Here is a 13672-nt window from a genome sequence, read left to right as displayed (position 1 = left end):
TGTAGCGTGAGCGCTGCCGCTCCATTCACTTGTCACTGTGGGTTTAGAAGCTGAATCTCTAGGGGAGACATTTATGAAAGCATTTACTCATTTTTTCTTTCATATAATTGTCGCAACTGCGCCTACGCAATTTTCTGTGCGACAATCATCCCTAAGGGCGAGAAAAGCAAGAAAATAGATTTTTGCCTATGTAAGCAAGTAGCAAGAGATTTATCAAATGCGACTGTCACTAAAAAGTCGCTAGAGTGGAAAACGTTGCTTAAATTTACTCCAGCACATTCCTGGCTAAAATGCCTTACATCCTCTAAAATGAATTGTTCTCTTTTATTAATGGTATTCTTCGTTTTTTTTTTGTAAAGTGTGTTATAACTACATGATAATTTTTTATTGCTTACTTTTGGACACTGATTGCCATAATCAACCTCTTCTACACCAGCTAATTCCAATGTTGGCTTGTTAAAACGTCATTTAAACTTCAAATTTAAAACTAAAAAGAATAATGCAAAAGGATATGGATACCGCTCTCACCAGCGCTGGAAACCTCACACACCTGTGCAGCGGACTGCCGGCACCGCCTCCGGCAACTCCTTATACTAGAAAAGAACTCCATCCGGCACCAAAGTATGGGGTAAAAGGCTTGTCTTTTATTTATTCCACAGCAGGATACATACAGATCAAGATGTCTGACGCGTTTCGCCCTTTACAGGGCTTAATCATAGAGTCTACGATTAAGCCCTGTAAAGGGCGAAACGCGTCGGACATCTTGATCTGTATGTATCCTGCTGTGGAATAAATAAAGACAAGCCTTTTACCCCATACTTTGGTGCCGGACGGAGTTCTTTTCTAGTAAAAAGAATAATGACAACAAAAAACAAATGCATATGAGAAAATTTTTTATTTACTTAAAACGCAAAAGAGCTTTGCCAGATTTCACAAAATGAGGAAAGCAAGCAAGACATATGTCTTTGGATTTGGAACTCCTCTTAGCACCTACTTGTGCCATCACAACAAAATAAAGGCACCACACTGGGTTAGGCAACGCTGGACGATTTTGAGCCCGACAAACAAGTGAGGACGGCAAAGAACCACCTCTGTAACTAACGCGAGAACAGCAGAGCTACCTCTGGCGCATACCTCACAGCTTTTGCTTACGTGGGGGGATTTTCCCGCTTTTACTTACGTGCGCCAACTTTATTAAGGCCGTGCGACAGAATAATAAATTTGTCGCATGTAAGCAAAACAGTCGTTGAAAATAAATTACTATAAATAGACTACAAAAGTTTCATAAATGTCCCCCTAGGTGATCAGATGTTATTGTTTGGAAAATTTCCTATAAATCATCATACATTGTGGGAATGCTGCAACAGCAAATCTGCAACAAGACATGCGGATCTTGGTGCAGATTTGCCGCCTATTTGTGGACGAATAGGTTACTTTTTTAGCGCCTTGAGGACGCAGCGATTATTTATTTTTGTTTTTTCCTCCTCCCATTTTAAGGCCTCATTCACTTTGCCGTTGGACTCAGCTATTCAGAGTTCCATCAGCAATCCGGCCAGAAGGACAATTTTTTTTCTCTGCTAAATTCCTGTAAAATTACCAGATCACAGACGGACCCCATGCAAGTGAATGGAGTCCGTCGTTACCCGGTAGTAGCCGTTTGCATCCGAACCGTTTTAGGGTCTGATCACCTCAAAGAAAAAAAAAAAAGGAAGCCGATCGGACCCTTGGATGCGATCTGGGTTGGGCTTGTTTTTCGTAGAACCATTCTCAGGAATCTAAAACTTTTTGACCACTACGTTTACCATCCTGCCACCGTTTTAACCTGTTAAGGACCAAGGACGTACCGGTACGTCCTGAGTCCTTTCCCTTTCTATAACGCCGCATCTAAAGTGAAAGTAAAACCATGCCGGTTAGTTCAGGGGGCTGATCGGGATGTCCGCGGCGAAATCCCGGCATCGCGAACAGCTGTGGGACACGAGGAGGGTCTCCTACTTTGCCTCCTGGTGTCCGATTGCCGAATGACTGCTCAGTGCCTGAGATCCAGGCATGAGCAGTCAAGCGGCAGAATCATTGATCACTGGTTTCCTATGAGAAACCAGTGATCAATGATAAAGATCAGTGTGTGCAGTGTTATAGGTCCCTATGGGAGCTATAACACTGCAAAAAAAAAAAGTGAATAAAAATCTTTAAACACCTCCCCTAATAAATGTTTCCCATTTCCAAAAAAAACAGTGTATAAAAAAATAAACATATGTGGTATCGCCGCGTGCGGAAATGTCAGAATTATAAAACTATATTGTTAATTAAACCGCTCGGTCAATGGCGTACGTGCAAAAAAATTCAAAAGTCCAAGATAGGGCATTTTTGGTCACTTTTTATATCATGAAAAAATGAATAAAAAGCGATCAATAAGTCCTATCAATACAAAAATGGTACCGCTAAAAACTTCAGATCACGGCGCAAAAAATGAGCCCTCATACTGCCCCATACTCAATAAAATAAAAAAGTTATAGGGGTCAGAAGATGACAATTTTAAACATATACATTTTCTTGCATGTAGTTATGATTTTTTTCAGAAGTGCGACAAAATCAAACCTATATAAGTAGGGAATCATTTTAATCGTATGGACCTACAGAATAAAGATAAGATTTCATTTTTACCGAAAAATGTACTGCGTACAAACAGAAGCCCCCAAAAGTTACAAAATTGTGTTTTTTTTTCAATTTTGTCTCACAATGATTTTTTCTTCCGTTTAGTCGTAGATTTTTGGGTAAAATGACTGACGTCATTACAAAGTAGAATTGGTGGCGCAAAAAATAAGCCATCATATGGATTTTTAGGTGCGAAATTGAAAATGTTATGATTTTTTAAAGGTAATGAGGGAAAAACTAAAGTGCAAGAACGGAAAAACCCTGGATCCTTAAGGCCATAAGCCCCTTAGTGACTGCTGTTTGTAGACGATTGGCAGTCACTAAGGGGTTAATAAATATACTCTATATATATATATATATATATATATATAACACATCAAAGATTTTATTGCATTAATGTGTTCTCTCATTAGCATACATATCATTAATAAAATATTAAATAGAACAAAATGTATAAGAATTTTATCGATCCTCTTCTCTCATGAACTATTACTGCGTTGCGTGCTAATGTCTTCTACTTACTGTGTTAATTAAGCTTGAAAAAAAAAAAAAAGTAGGGACCAATCAGTAGAGCAAAGAGGCGTGGTTTAGGTCTGGATCGAGGCTTGGATTGCTAGCCCCGCCCACACATGTGGTTCTAAGTTGAACGTGAAGTGTCGGTTATAGGCTAATTTGTCGGTGCAGCGCGGGATATCATGGCTGATGATCTGGGAGACGAGTGGTGGGAGGAGACAACCGGGGACGTCGGGGATGAAGGTAAATGTTGTCCGTCTCGTCCTGTACGGGTGATAGCGCGGGATACTATGTGCTTATATTGCTATAGATGAGAGAGGTGTTTACAGGTCACGTGAGTAGTTACCGCGTAATTTGGTGACAAGTGAACACTAAGGTACTGTAATGCACGCCAAAGAGATTTATCTTGGTAGACACGCCCCCGAATACCCAAGCCACGCCCCAACAAACACGTGTAAATAATACAGAAGTGAGATGCCGGGGTCACGTGACAGTGCCATACCGTGCACATGGACGTGAGGAGACACCGAGCATTCCACTGATCGTCACTAATAAAGAGTTCTCCTAACTGTGGTGCTCCATCCGGTACTACACCGCATCATGTTCTGACAGCTTACACCGGTACTATACCGCTCCAGTCACAGTGCCCCTAGTACTATACCACTCCAGCCACAGTGCCCCCAGTACTATACCACTCCAGCCACAGTGCCCCTAGTACTATACCACTCCATCCACAGTGCCCCCAGTACTATACCACTCCAGCCACAGTGCCCCCAGTACTATACCACTCCAGTCACAGTGCCCCCAGTACTATACCACTCCAGTCACAGTGCCCCCAGTACTATACCACTCCAGTCACAGTGCCCCCAGTACTATACCATTCCAGCCACAGTGCCCCCAGTACTATACCGCTCCAGCCACAGTGCCCCCAGTACTATACCACTCCAGCCACAGTGCCCCCAGTACTATACCGCTCCAGTCACAGTGCCCCTAGTACTATACCGCTCCAGCCACAGTGCCCCTAGTACTATACCGCTCCAGCCACAGTGCCCCTAGTACTATACCGCTCCAGCCACAGTGCCCCTAGTACTATACCACTCCAGCCACAGTGCCCCCAGTACTATACCACTCCAGCCACAGTGCCCCTAGTACTATACCACTCCATCCACAGTGCCCCTAGTACTATACCACTCCATCCACAGTGCCCCTAGTACTATACCACTCCAGCCACAGTGCCCCTAGTACTATACCACTCCAGCCACAGTGCCCCTAGTACTATACCACTCCAGCCACAGTGCCCCTAGTACTATACCGCTCCAGTCACAGTGCTCCTAGTACTATACCACTCCAGCCACAGTGCCCCCAGTACTATACCACTCCATCCACAGTGCCCCCAGTACTATACCGCTCCAGCCACAGTGCTCCTAGTACTATACCACTCCAGCCACAGTGCCCCCAGTACTATACCACTCCAGCCACAGTGCCCCTAGTACTATACCACTCCAGCCACAGTGCCCCTAGTACTATACCGCTCCAGCCACAGTGCCCCCAGTACTATACCACTCCAGCCACAGTGACCCCAGTACTATACCACTCCAGCCACAGTGACCCCAGTACTATACCACTCCAGCCACAGTGACCCCAGTACTATACCTCTCCAGCCACAGTGCCCCCAGTACTATACCACTCCAGCCACAGTGCCCCCAGTACTATACCACTCCAGTCACAGTGCCCCCAGTACTATACCACTCCAGTCACAGTGCCCCCAGTACTATACCACTCCAGTCACAATGCCCCCAATCCTATACCACACTGGCCACAGTGCCCCCAATCCTATACCGCTCCAGCCACAGTGCCCCTAGTACTATACCGCTCCAGCCACAGTGCCCCCAGTACTATACCACTCCAGCCACAGTGCCCCCAGTACTATACCACTCCAGCCACAGTGCCCCCAGTACTATACCACTCCAGCCACAGTGCCCCCAGTACTATACCACTCCAGCCACAGTGCCCCCAGTACTATACCACTCCAGCCACAGTGCCCCCAGTACTATACCACTCCAGCCACAGTGCCCCCAGTACTATACCACTCCAGCCACAGTGCCCCCAGTACTATACCACTCCAGCCACAGTGCCCCCAGTACTATACCACTCCAGCCACAGTGCCCCCAGTACTATACCACTCCAGCCACAGTGCCCCCAGTACTATACCACTCCAGTCACAGTGCCCCCAGTACTATACCACTCCAGCCACAGTGCCCCAGTCCTATACCACTCCAGCCACAGTGCCCCAGTCCTATACCACTCCAGCCACAGTGCCCCCAATCCTATACCACTCCAGCCACAGTGCCCCCAGTCCTATACCACTCCAGCCACAGTGCCCCCAGTCCTATACCACTCCAGCCACAGTGCCCCCAGTCCTATACCACTCCAGCCACAGTGCCCCCAGTCCTATACCACTCCAGCCACAGTGCCCCCAGTCCTATACCACTCCAGCCACAGTGCCCCCAGTCCTATACCACTCCAGCCACAGTGCCCCTAGTCCTATACCACTCCAGCCACAGTGCCCCCAGTCCTATACCACTCCAGTCACAGTGCCCCCAGTACTATACCACTCCAGCCACAGTGCCCCCAGTACTATACCACTCCAGCCACAGTGCCCCCAGTACTATACCACTCCAGCCACAGTGCCCCCAGTACTATACCACTCCAGCCACAGTGCCCCCAGTACTATACCACTCCAGCCACAGTGCCCCCAGTACTATACCACTCCAGCCACAGTGCCCCAGTCCTATACCACTCCAGCCACAGTGCCCCAGTCCTATACCACTCCAGCCACAGTGCCCCCAGTCCTATACCACTCCAGCCACAGTGCCCCCAGTCCTATACCACTCCAGCCACAGTGCCCCCAGTCCTATACCACTCCAGCCACAGTGCCCCCAGTCCTATACCACTCCAGCCACAGTGCCCCCAGTCCTATACCACTCCAGCCACAGTGCCCCCAGTCCTATACCACTCCAGCCACAGTGCCCCCAGTCCTATACCACTCCAGCCACAGTGCCCCTAGTCCTATACCACTCCAGTCACAGTGCCCCCAGTCCTATACCACTCCAGTCACAGTGCCCCTAGTACTTTACCACTCCAGTCACAGTGCCCCTAGTCCTATACCCCTCCAGCCACAGTGCCCCTAGTACTATACCGCTCCAGCCACAGTGCCCCCAGTACTATACCGCTCCAGCCACAGTGCCCCAGTACTATACCGCTCCAGCCACAGTGCCCCAGTAAATATACCACTCCAGTCACAGTGCCCCCAGTCCTATACCACTCCAGCCACAGTGCCCCAGTACTATACCACTCCAGCCACAGTGCCCCTAGTACTATACCACTCCAGTCACAGTGCCCCTAGTCCTCTACTGCGTCAGTTACAGTGCCCCTAGTACTATACCACTCCAGTCACAGTGCCCCCAGTCCTATACCACAGTGCCCCCAGTCCTATACCACAGTGCCCCCAGTCCTATACCACAGTGCCCCCAGTCCTACACCACAGTGCCCCCAGTCCTATACCACAGTGCCCCCAGTCCTATACCACAGTGCCCCCAGTCCAGTACTGCGTCAGCCACAGTGTTAGATTTTAGGTTCATAGTGATCTCCTGTACACCGGTGTTCACAGTACAGCACAGTGTGGTATAATGGTTTTGTGTACATCTGTTGCTACGTGTTGGATTTTTCACTATAATTGATCTGATGTGAGTTGATCACAGTACATTGCAGGTGACCTTCTGTTTGGTGCGGTGTTTTGTCATAAATGTGATAATAATTTGTATGACACCAGGGTCCGGAGATTTATCTGTGAATTGTCTGAAGAATTGAATAGTTTCATGAGGCCATAAAATAATTGGCAGTCATTTGGATGATTATGGACGGAAAGACCATGGGGGGGGAGATTTATCAAACCTGTCCAAAGGAAAAGTTGCCCATAGCAACCAATCAGATCGCTTCTTTCATTTTTAACAAGGCCTCTGCAAAATATAAGAAGCGATCTGATTGGTTGCTATGGGCAACCGGGCATCTTTTCCTCTGGACAGGTTTTTGTAAATCTCCCCCCATGCTGTTTGTTCCAGCCCTTCTTTCATAAAAATGTACCTATTTATTTATTTATCTAAATGTTTACCATACCATCGAGAACATTGTCTGAGGATTCTTTTATATTTAACTATTCGGGTACTCCAGCCCTCTTCTTCTGGAAGCACTGTAGACTTTATGGAAAACTCTCAATACATTTTTTTTTTTTACTTTTTAATCCCTACATGACCCTGTTACCTTTTATCTTTTAATTTTCTTTTACCTTGAAGTAACTTATTAGGTCTAGAATTTGTTCTAAGGATTGAATGTCTCTTTTTCAGATACAGGGCTTCATATCGACTTCACTTAGCCGTAGAATAAGATGATAGTGTTCTGTCTGCACACAGCTGCCACTAGAGGGAGCCCATTGCACATGGATTTAGGCAGTGGGCTCCTCTTAAAGCCGATTCACCCTACAGAATTGCCAAGGGGAGCAGGCCCTAATGTGGTTAAAAAACAGGAACTTTATCCCCTAAGGATAGGGGTAAGTGTCAGATTGCTGGAGGGGCCGACCATTGGGACCCCCCTCGATCTCTCGCATTGCGCCCTGGTTCTCTGCGTGAAAGGAGCAGTTTTGACTGCAGCATGAAGCTGCTCCCGACGCGCCCCCTCCATGCAGCTCTATGGCATAGCCGGAGATAGCCTAGAGCAGCACTTCAACACTCCTGTAGAGCTGCATGGAGGGGGCTTGTCAGCTGCAGCTTTGTGCGGTGGTCGACACACCCCATTCATGCAGAGAGCCAGGGTGCCGAGCGGGAGATCGCAGGGGTCCCAGTGGTCAGACCCTCCTGCGATCTGACAGTTATCCTTAGGATAGGGGATAAGTTGTTACATCACAGAGTTCTCCTTTAACCTCTTGGCGCAAATGGACGTTCTTTAACATCCATCTGCGACTTCCGAGGTATGACGCGTGCTCAGCAGGTGAGCGTGCATCATACCCGGTGGGTCCCGGTTGCTACCAGGACCCACGGCTAATGCCGGACATCGCCGATCGGGCTGATGTCCGGCATTAACCCTTTAGACGCGTGATCAAGTCTAAAACGAAAGTAAACATTGCCGGATAGCTCAGTGGTGCTGTTCGGGACCGCTGCACACAGCTTCCAGGACGCAAGGAGGATCGCCACCTGTCTCCTCGCTGTGCGATCGCCTAATGACTGCTCCGTGCCTGAGATCCAGGCAGGAGCAGTCAAGCTGCATGCAATAACACTGATCAATACCGTGCGATTGCTTAGCAGTGATCAGTGTGTGCAATGTTATAGTCCCCTATAGAAGTTAAAATAAAGGTTTCATAAATGTGATTTAACCCCTTCCCTAATTAAAGTTTGAATCACCCCTCTTTTCCCATTTAAAAAAAATTCACATATGTTGTATCGCCGCGTGCGTAAATATCCAAACTATAAAAATATATCGTTAATAAACCGCACGGTCAATGGCGTACACTTAAAAGAAATTCCAAATGCCAAAATAGCGTATTTTTGGTCACTTTTTATACCACAAAAAAATGAATAAAAAGTGATCAAAAAGTCAGATCAAAACAAAAATGGTACCGATAAAAACTTCAGATCATGGCGCAAAAATTACCCCTCATTCCGCCCCTTATATGGAAAAATGTAAATGTTATTGGGGTCAGAAGAGAACATTAACAACTTATTAATTTTGGTGCATGTAGTTATAGTTTTTTAAATTTTTTTAATAAAATCAGACCTATATAAATTGTGTATCCTTGTGATACAGAATAAATATAAGGTTACATTTTTACCGAAAACTGCACTGACCCACAAATAATTGTTTTTCTGGTTTTGCTGTAGATTTTGTAGTGAAATTATTAATGGTATTACAAAGTAAAATTGTTGGTGGAAAATTGAAAGTGTTATGATTTTTAGGAGGTGAGGCAGTAAAAACAAGTGCAAAATTGAAAAATCGCATAAGAGGGATGGGGTTAAAAAAAAAAAAATTTTTTAAAGAAAACGTTTTCCACCGGAGTACCGCTTTAACTCCTTAAGGACGTAGGGCGTACCTGTACGCCCTATGCCCGGTCCCGGTGTTTAAAACGGGGTCATGCCGTGACCCTGCATCACACCGGGTAGGTCCCGGCTGCTAATCATAGCCGGGACCCTGGGCTAACAGCGCGCGGCATCGATCGTTGTGCCGCGCGCTGTTAACCCTTCAGACGCGGCGATCAAACTTGACCGCCGTGTCTGAAAAGGAAAGTAAACGCTTCCCAGCAGCTCAGTCGGGCTGATTGGGAAATCGCGATGTCCCGATCAGCTGGGACGCAGGCGGAGGTCTCCTTACCTGACTCCGCCGCGTCCGATCATCGATTGATTGCTCCAAGCCTGAGCTACAGGCCCCTATCTGACTGATTCGTGCAAAGCTATGGCTTTGCAGGGATCAGCATAAGAGATCATTGTGTGCAGTGTTATAGGTCCCTATGGGAGCTATAGCACTGCAAAAAAAAAAAAGTGAAAAAAAAAGTTATAGCACTGCAAAAAAAAAAAAAAAAAATTTAAGGTAATTTAACCCCTTAACCCCTTCCCTAATAAAAGTTTGAATCACCCCCCTTTTCCCATAAAAAAAGTGTAAATAAAAATAAACATATGTGGAATCGCCGCGTGCGAAAATGTCCGAACTATAAAAATATACCGTTAATTAAATCGCACGGTTAATGGCGTGCGCGCAAAAAAATTCCAAAGTCCAAAATATGTATTTTTGGTCACTTTTTATATCATGAAAAAATAAATAAAAAGTGATCAAAAAGTCCAATAAATACAAAAATGGTACCAATAAAAACTTCAGAACACGGCGCAAAAAATGAGTCCTAATACCGGCCCGTACGCGGAAAAATTAAAAAGTTATAGGGGTTAGAAGATGAGAATTTTTAACATATAAATGTTCCTGCATGATTTTTTCCCGAAGTACGACAATATCCAACCTATATAAGTAGGGTATCATTTTAATCATATGGACCTACAGAATAAAGATAAGGTGTTATTTTTACCGAAAAATGCACTGCGTAGAAACGGAAGCCCCCAAAAGTTACAAAATGGCATTTTTTTCTTCAATTTTGTCGCACAATGAATTTTTTTCCGTTTCGACGTGGATTTTTGGGTAAAACGACTAATGTCACTGCAAAGTAGAATTGGTGGCGCAAAAAATAAGCCATCATATGGAATTTTATGTGCAAAATTGAAAGCGTTATGATTTTTAGAAGGTGATGAGGAAAAAATGAAAATGCAAAAACGGAAAAACCCTGCGTCCTTAAGGGGTTAATTACCTCGTGAGTTTTTCCACGAATGACCGAAATTGCTGTAAAAATGGTAAGATAGCCCAAAAATGCTGACAGTTCTGCTTTAACATAGTAATCTTCAAAGCAAGCCCTGGCAGCATCAAATCCAAGGTGGAGCACACAGCCGGCCAAGGTAATAGAAATGAGAAATAAGTCATTTTGATCTGTGACCTTTTTATAACCTAAAAGAACGGATGAAAAAAGTCTGACTGCTGTGTCTGACCCCACCAGGTAGTACGTTTATAAAGCGCTGATTTCGATTTTACTTTGAGCATAGAATGATAGACTTTTTGACTTACAATGCGCTATATATACATTTGGATTATAAATTTACAGTTACAGTTCTGTACTACTCCTTACTAGAGATGAGCGAACTTACAGTAAATTCGATTCGTCACGAACTTCTCGGCTCGGCAGTTGATGACTTATCCTGCATAAATGAGTTCAGCTTTCAGGTGCTCCGATGGGCTGGAAAAGGTGGATACAGTCCTAGGAGACTCTTTCTTAGGACTGTATCCACCTTTTCCAGCCCACAGGAGCACCTGTAGGCTGAACTAATTTACACAGGATAAGTCATCAACTGCCAAGCCGAGAAGTTTGCGACGAATCAAATTTATTGTAAGTTCGCTCATCTCTACTCCTTACCTGTGCCACGGTTGCTGCTCCTTTGGACACCAGGTGATTGCAGCTCTATTTCACTTCTTTAGGACACTGTGTGTACTGTACGGGACCCTGAAGAAGCTCCTGTCCTCTACATAGACCAGTGATTCCCAACCATGGTACCTCCCAGATGTTGCAAAACTACAACTCCCAGCATGCCCGGACAGCCGAAGGCTGTCCGGGCATGCTGGGAGTTGTAGTTTTGCAACACCTGGAGGCACCATGGTTGGGAAACACTGACATAGACAGTGATTTACAGCTCCCAGCAGCTCTTTCTGACTTTTATGTGTAAGGACTTGCTTAAATCAGTAGTCCGGCGCGCATTTTTCTTATTTTATCCGGTCCGGGCTGCAAAAAAAAAGAAATCAAACTTACTCTTACCTGCCTACGCGCCCCCGGAGTTCCGGTACACTCCGGTACAGGTGTTCGGTCGCCGGGCTGTTTGCTTCTTACTTCCTGTTAGCCCGGCACGTCACACGGAGCTCCAGCCTATCACCGGCCGAGGCGGGACATCGCTGCGGCCGGTGATAGGCTGGAGCTCCGTGTGACGTGCCGGGCTAACAGGAAGTAAGAACCAAACAGCCCGGCGACCGAACACCTGTACCGGAGCTCCGGGGGCGCGTAGGCAGGTAAGAGAAAGTTTGTTTTATTTTTTTATTTTTTTGCAGCCCGGACCGGATAAAATAAGAAAAGTGCGCGCCGGAGTACTCCTTTAATCTGTATTAGTTATCTACCAATTTTTGTTTAATCCTCCTTTTATTTCCTATTTTTGGCTTCAGAACCAGAAGTTGCTGAGTTGCCCATAGCAACCAATCAGATCGCTTCTTACATTTCTCAGAGGACTTTTCAAAAATGAAAGAAGCGATCTGATTGGTTGCTATGGGCAACTCGGCAACTTTTCCTCTGGACAATTCAAAAGATGGGAGATGCAGTGTTCAAACCCTTACAAGGGTGGGTGGGTGCCAGACCTCAAGGCAAAAAACGTTCCAAAATAGTAAAATGGAAGACGGCACTCCGGTATTGGTGTCCAAATTCAAGAAAGGGGGTTTATTGATCCCAATGCATACAAAATGATGCTACGTTTCGACTTTACAATAAGGTCTTTATCAAGCGCTTGATAAAGACCTTATTGTAAGGTCGAAACGTTGCATCATTTTGTGTGCATTGGGATCAATAAACCACCTTTCTTGAATTTGGACACCAATACCGGAGTGCCGTCTTCCATTTTACTATTTTGGAATGTTTTCATCTGGACAGGTTGTGATAAATCTCCCCCATGGTCTCAACATACAATGGTCGTCCTGGAACCAATAATATTGTAACTTTAGGGATCACCGTACTGTGTGTTTAGACCAGTGTTTCGCCTCTTCACCCTTTACAAAGAGATTTATTGACTTCACAAGCGCAATCTGGATTCCCTTTAAATGACCATTTCTTTTATTAGAAAATAAAATCCATAGAAATCACACACATACACATAAGTTGTAGCCTCCGGAAGGCAATATACAGAATGAGAGCGAATCATTTTTGTCCGAGTCTTGGATGTGGTTCAGTACAGTGTTTGACACTGCGCAGTATTCCTCCGCTCCTGGGGATCACCTCTTTGATACAAACTGGAAATTAGACACAGGTCTCAATGAATGGAATTTGTCTTTGTTCACCTGTTCACCATTTATCCCATTCCCCACTGGCTTTTTAATAGGTAGTTTGGATGTGGTCCAGACTTTTGGTTTGGGAATCCGGGTTGGCGCACTGCCATGAAATGCCTCTTCTGACACCTGTAACCGAGCGGAAAGAATATATTAGTGAAGACTGATAGGTAGAGTGTACGCTCTATGGAAGTTCTGCCTTTAGTTTTAGGTTTACTTTTAGGTCTACCTTTTCTTTGACAGGTAACAGCATTTTGTATGGTGCCAGAGGAATGACATATCTCAGGAACCAAATTGCTACATAGAAATGTTCTACACAGGACAACCTTCACCAGGGCAAGTGCACACTCAGGGGGCTCTGTCATGTACTGCACACTGAAGTGCCATGATGTACTGCAGACCACATCACACTTGTTGAATAGTACTGTACACTTACATAGTTACACAAACGGTACTATTGAAAAAAGACACATCCATCGTGTTCAACCAAGGAGGGAAGGAGATGGATGAAGGTAAGGGGATTATATATTGCCCCATATGCATTAAAGGGGTACTCCACTGCTCAGCGTTGGGAAAAAACTGTCCCGAACGCTGGAGCCGGCGCCGGGAGCTCGTGACATCATGAGGGGCCGGGGCCATGAGGTTACGAGCTTCCGCTGCCGGCTCCAGCATTCGGAACAGTTTTTTCCAAATGCTGAGCAGCGGAGTACCCCTTTAATGTCACTTTGTTCTAGGAATGCATCTATCCCAGTTTTGAAGTCCTCAACTGTTTCTGCTGGGACCAGTTCCT

The 13672-nt window shown here is 45.6% G+C and overlaps 2 protein-coding genes across 7 annotated transcripts in view; one reads left to right on the top strand and one right to left on the bottom strand.

The window, feature by feature from the left end:
* Positions 1 to 3219: 3219 nt before the first annotated feature.
* CMSS1 (cms1 ribosomal small subunit homolog) overlaps positions 3220 to 13672 on the top strand; it is a 359690-nt gene continuing 349237 nt past the window's right edge. Inside the window, exon 1 of one of the 3 annotated variants that reach the window (XM_056559287.1) lies at positions 3220 to 3408. In XM_056559287.1, coding sequence (XP_056415262.1) covers positions 3348 to 3408 — 61 coding nt within the window. In that variant the 5' untranslated portion in view covers positions 3220 to 3347. The remainder of the gene's footprint in view (positions 3409 to 13672) is intronic. The other 2 variants (XM_056559289.1, XM_056559291.1) reach the window with 2 other exon arrangements.
* Positions 12658 to 13672, bottom strand: part of FILIP1L (filamin A interacting protein 1 like) — a 313162-nt gene continuing 312147 nt past the window's right edge. For all 4 annotated transcript variants that reach the window (XM_056559276.1, XM_056559275.1, XM_056559277.1 and 1 more), the window contains one exon: positions 12658 to 13011. In XM_056559276.1, the coding sequence (XP_056415251.1) occupies positions 12829 to 13011 (183 nt within the window). In that variant the 3' untranslated portion in view covers positions 12658 to 12828. The remainder of the gene's footprint in view (positions 13012 to 13672) is intronic.

This window comes from Hyla sarda, chromosome 2, assembly GCF_029499605.1.
Source record: "Hyla sarda isolate aHylSar1 chromosome 2, aHylSar1.hap1, whole genome shotgun sequence".
In the NCBI taxonomy this organism is placed as follows: domain Eukaryota; kingdom Metazoa; phylum Chordata; class Amphibia; order Anura; family Hylidae; genus Hyla; species Hyla sarda.
The sequence above is the reverse complement of the archived record's forward strand: the minus strand, read 5'-3'. Positions and strand labels throughout refer to the sequence as shown.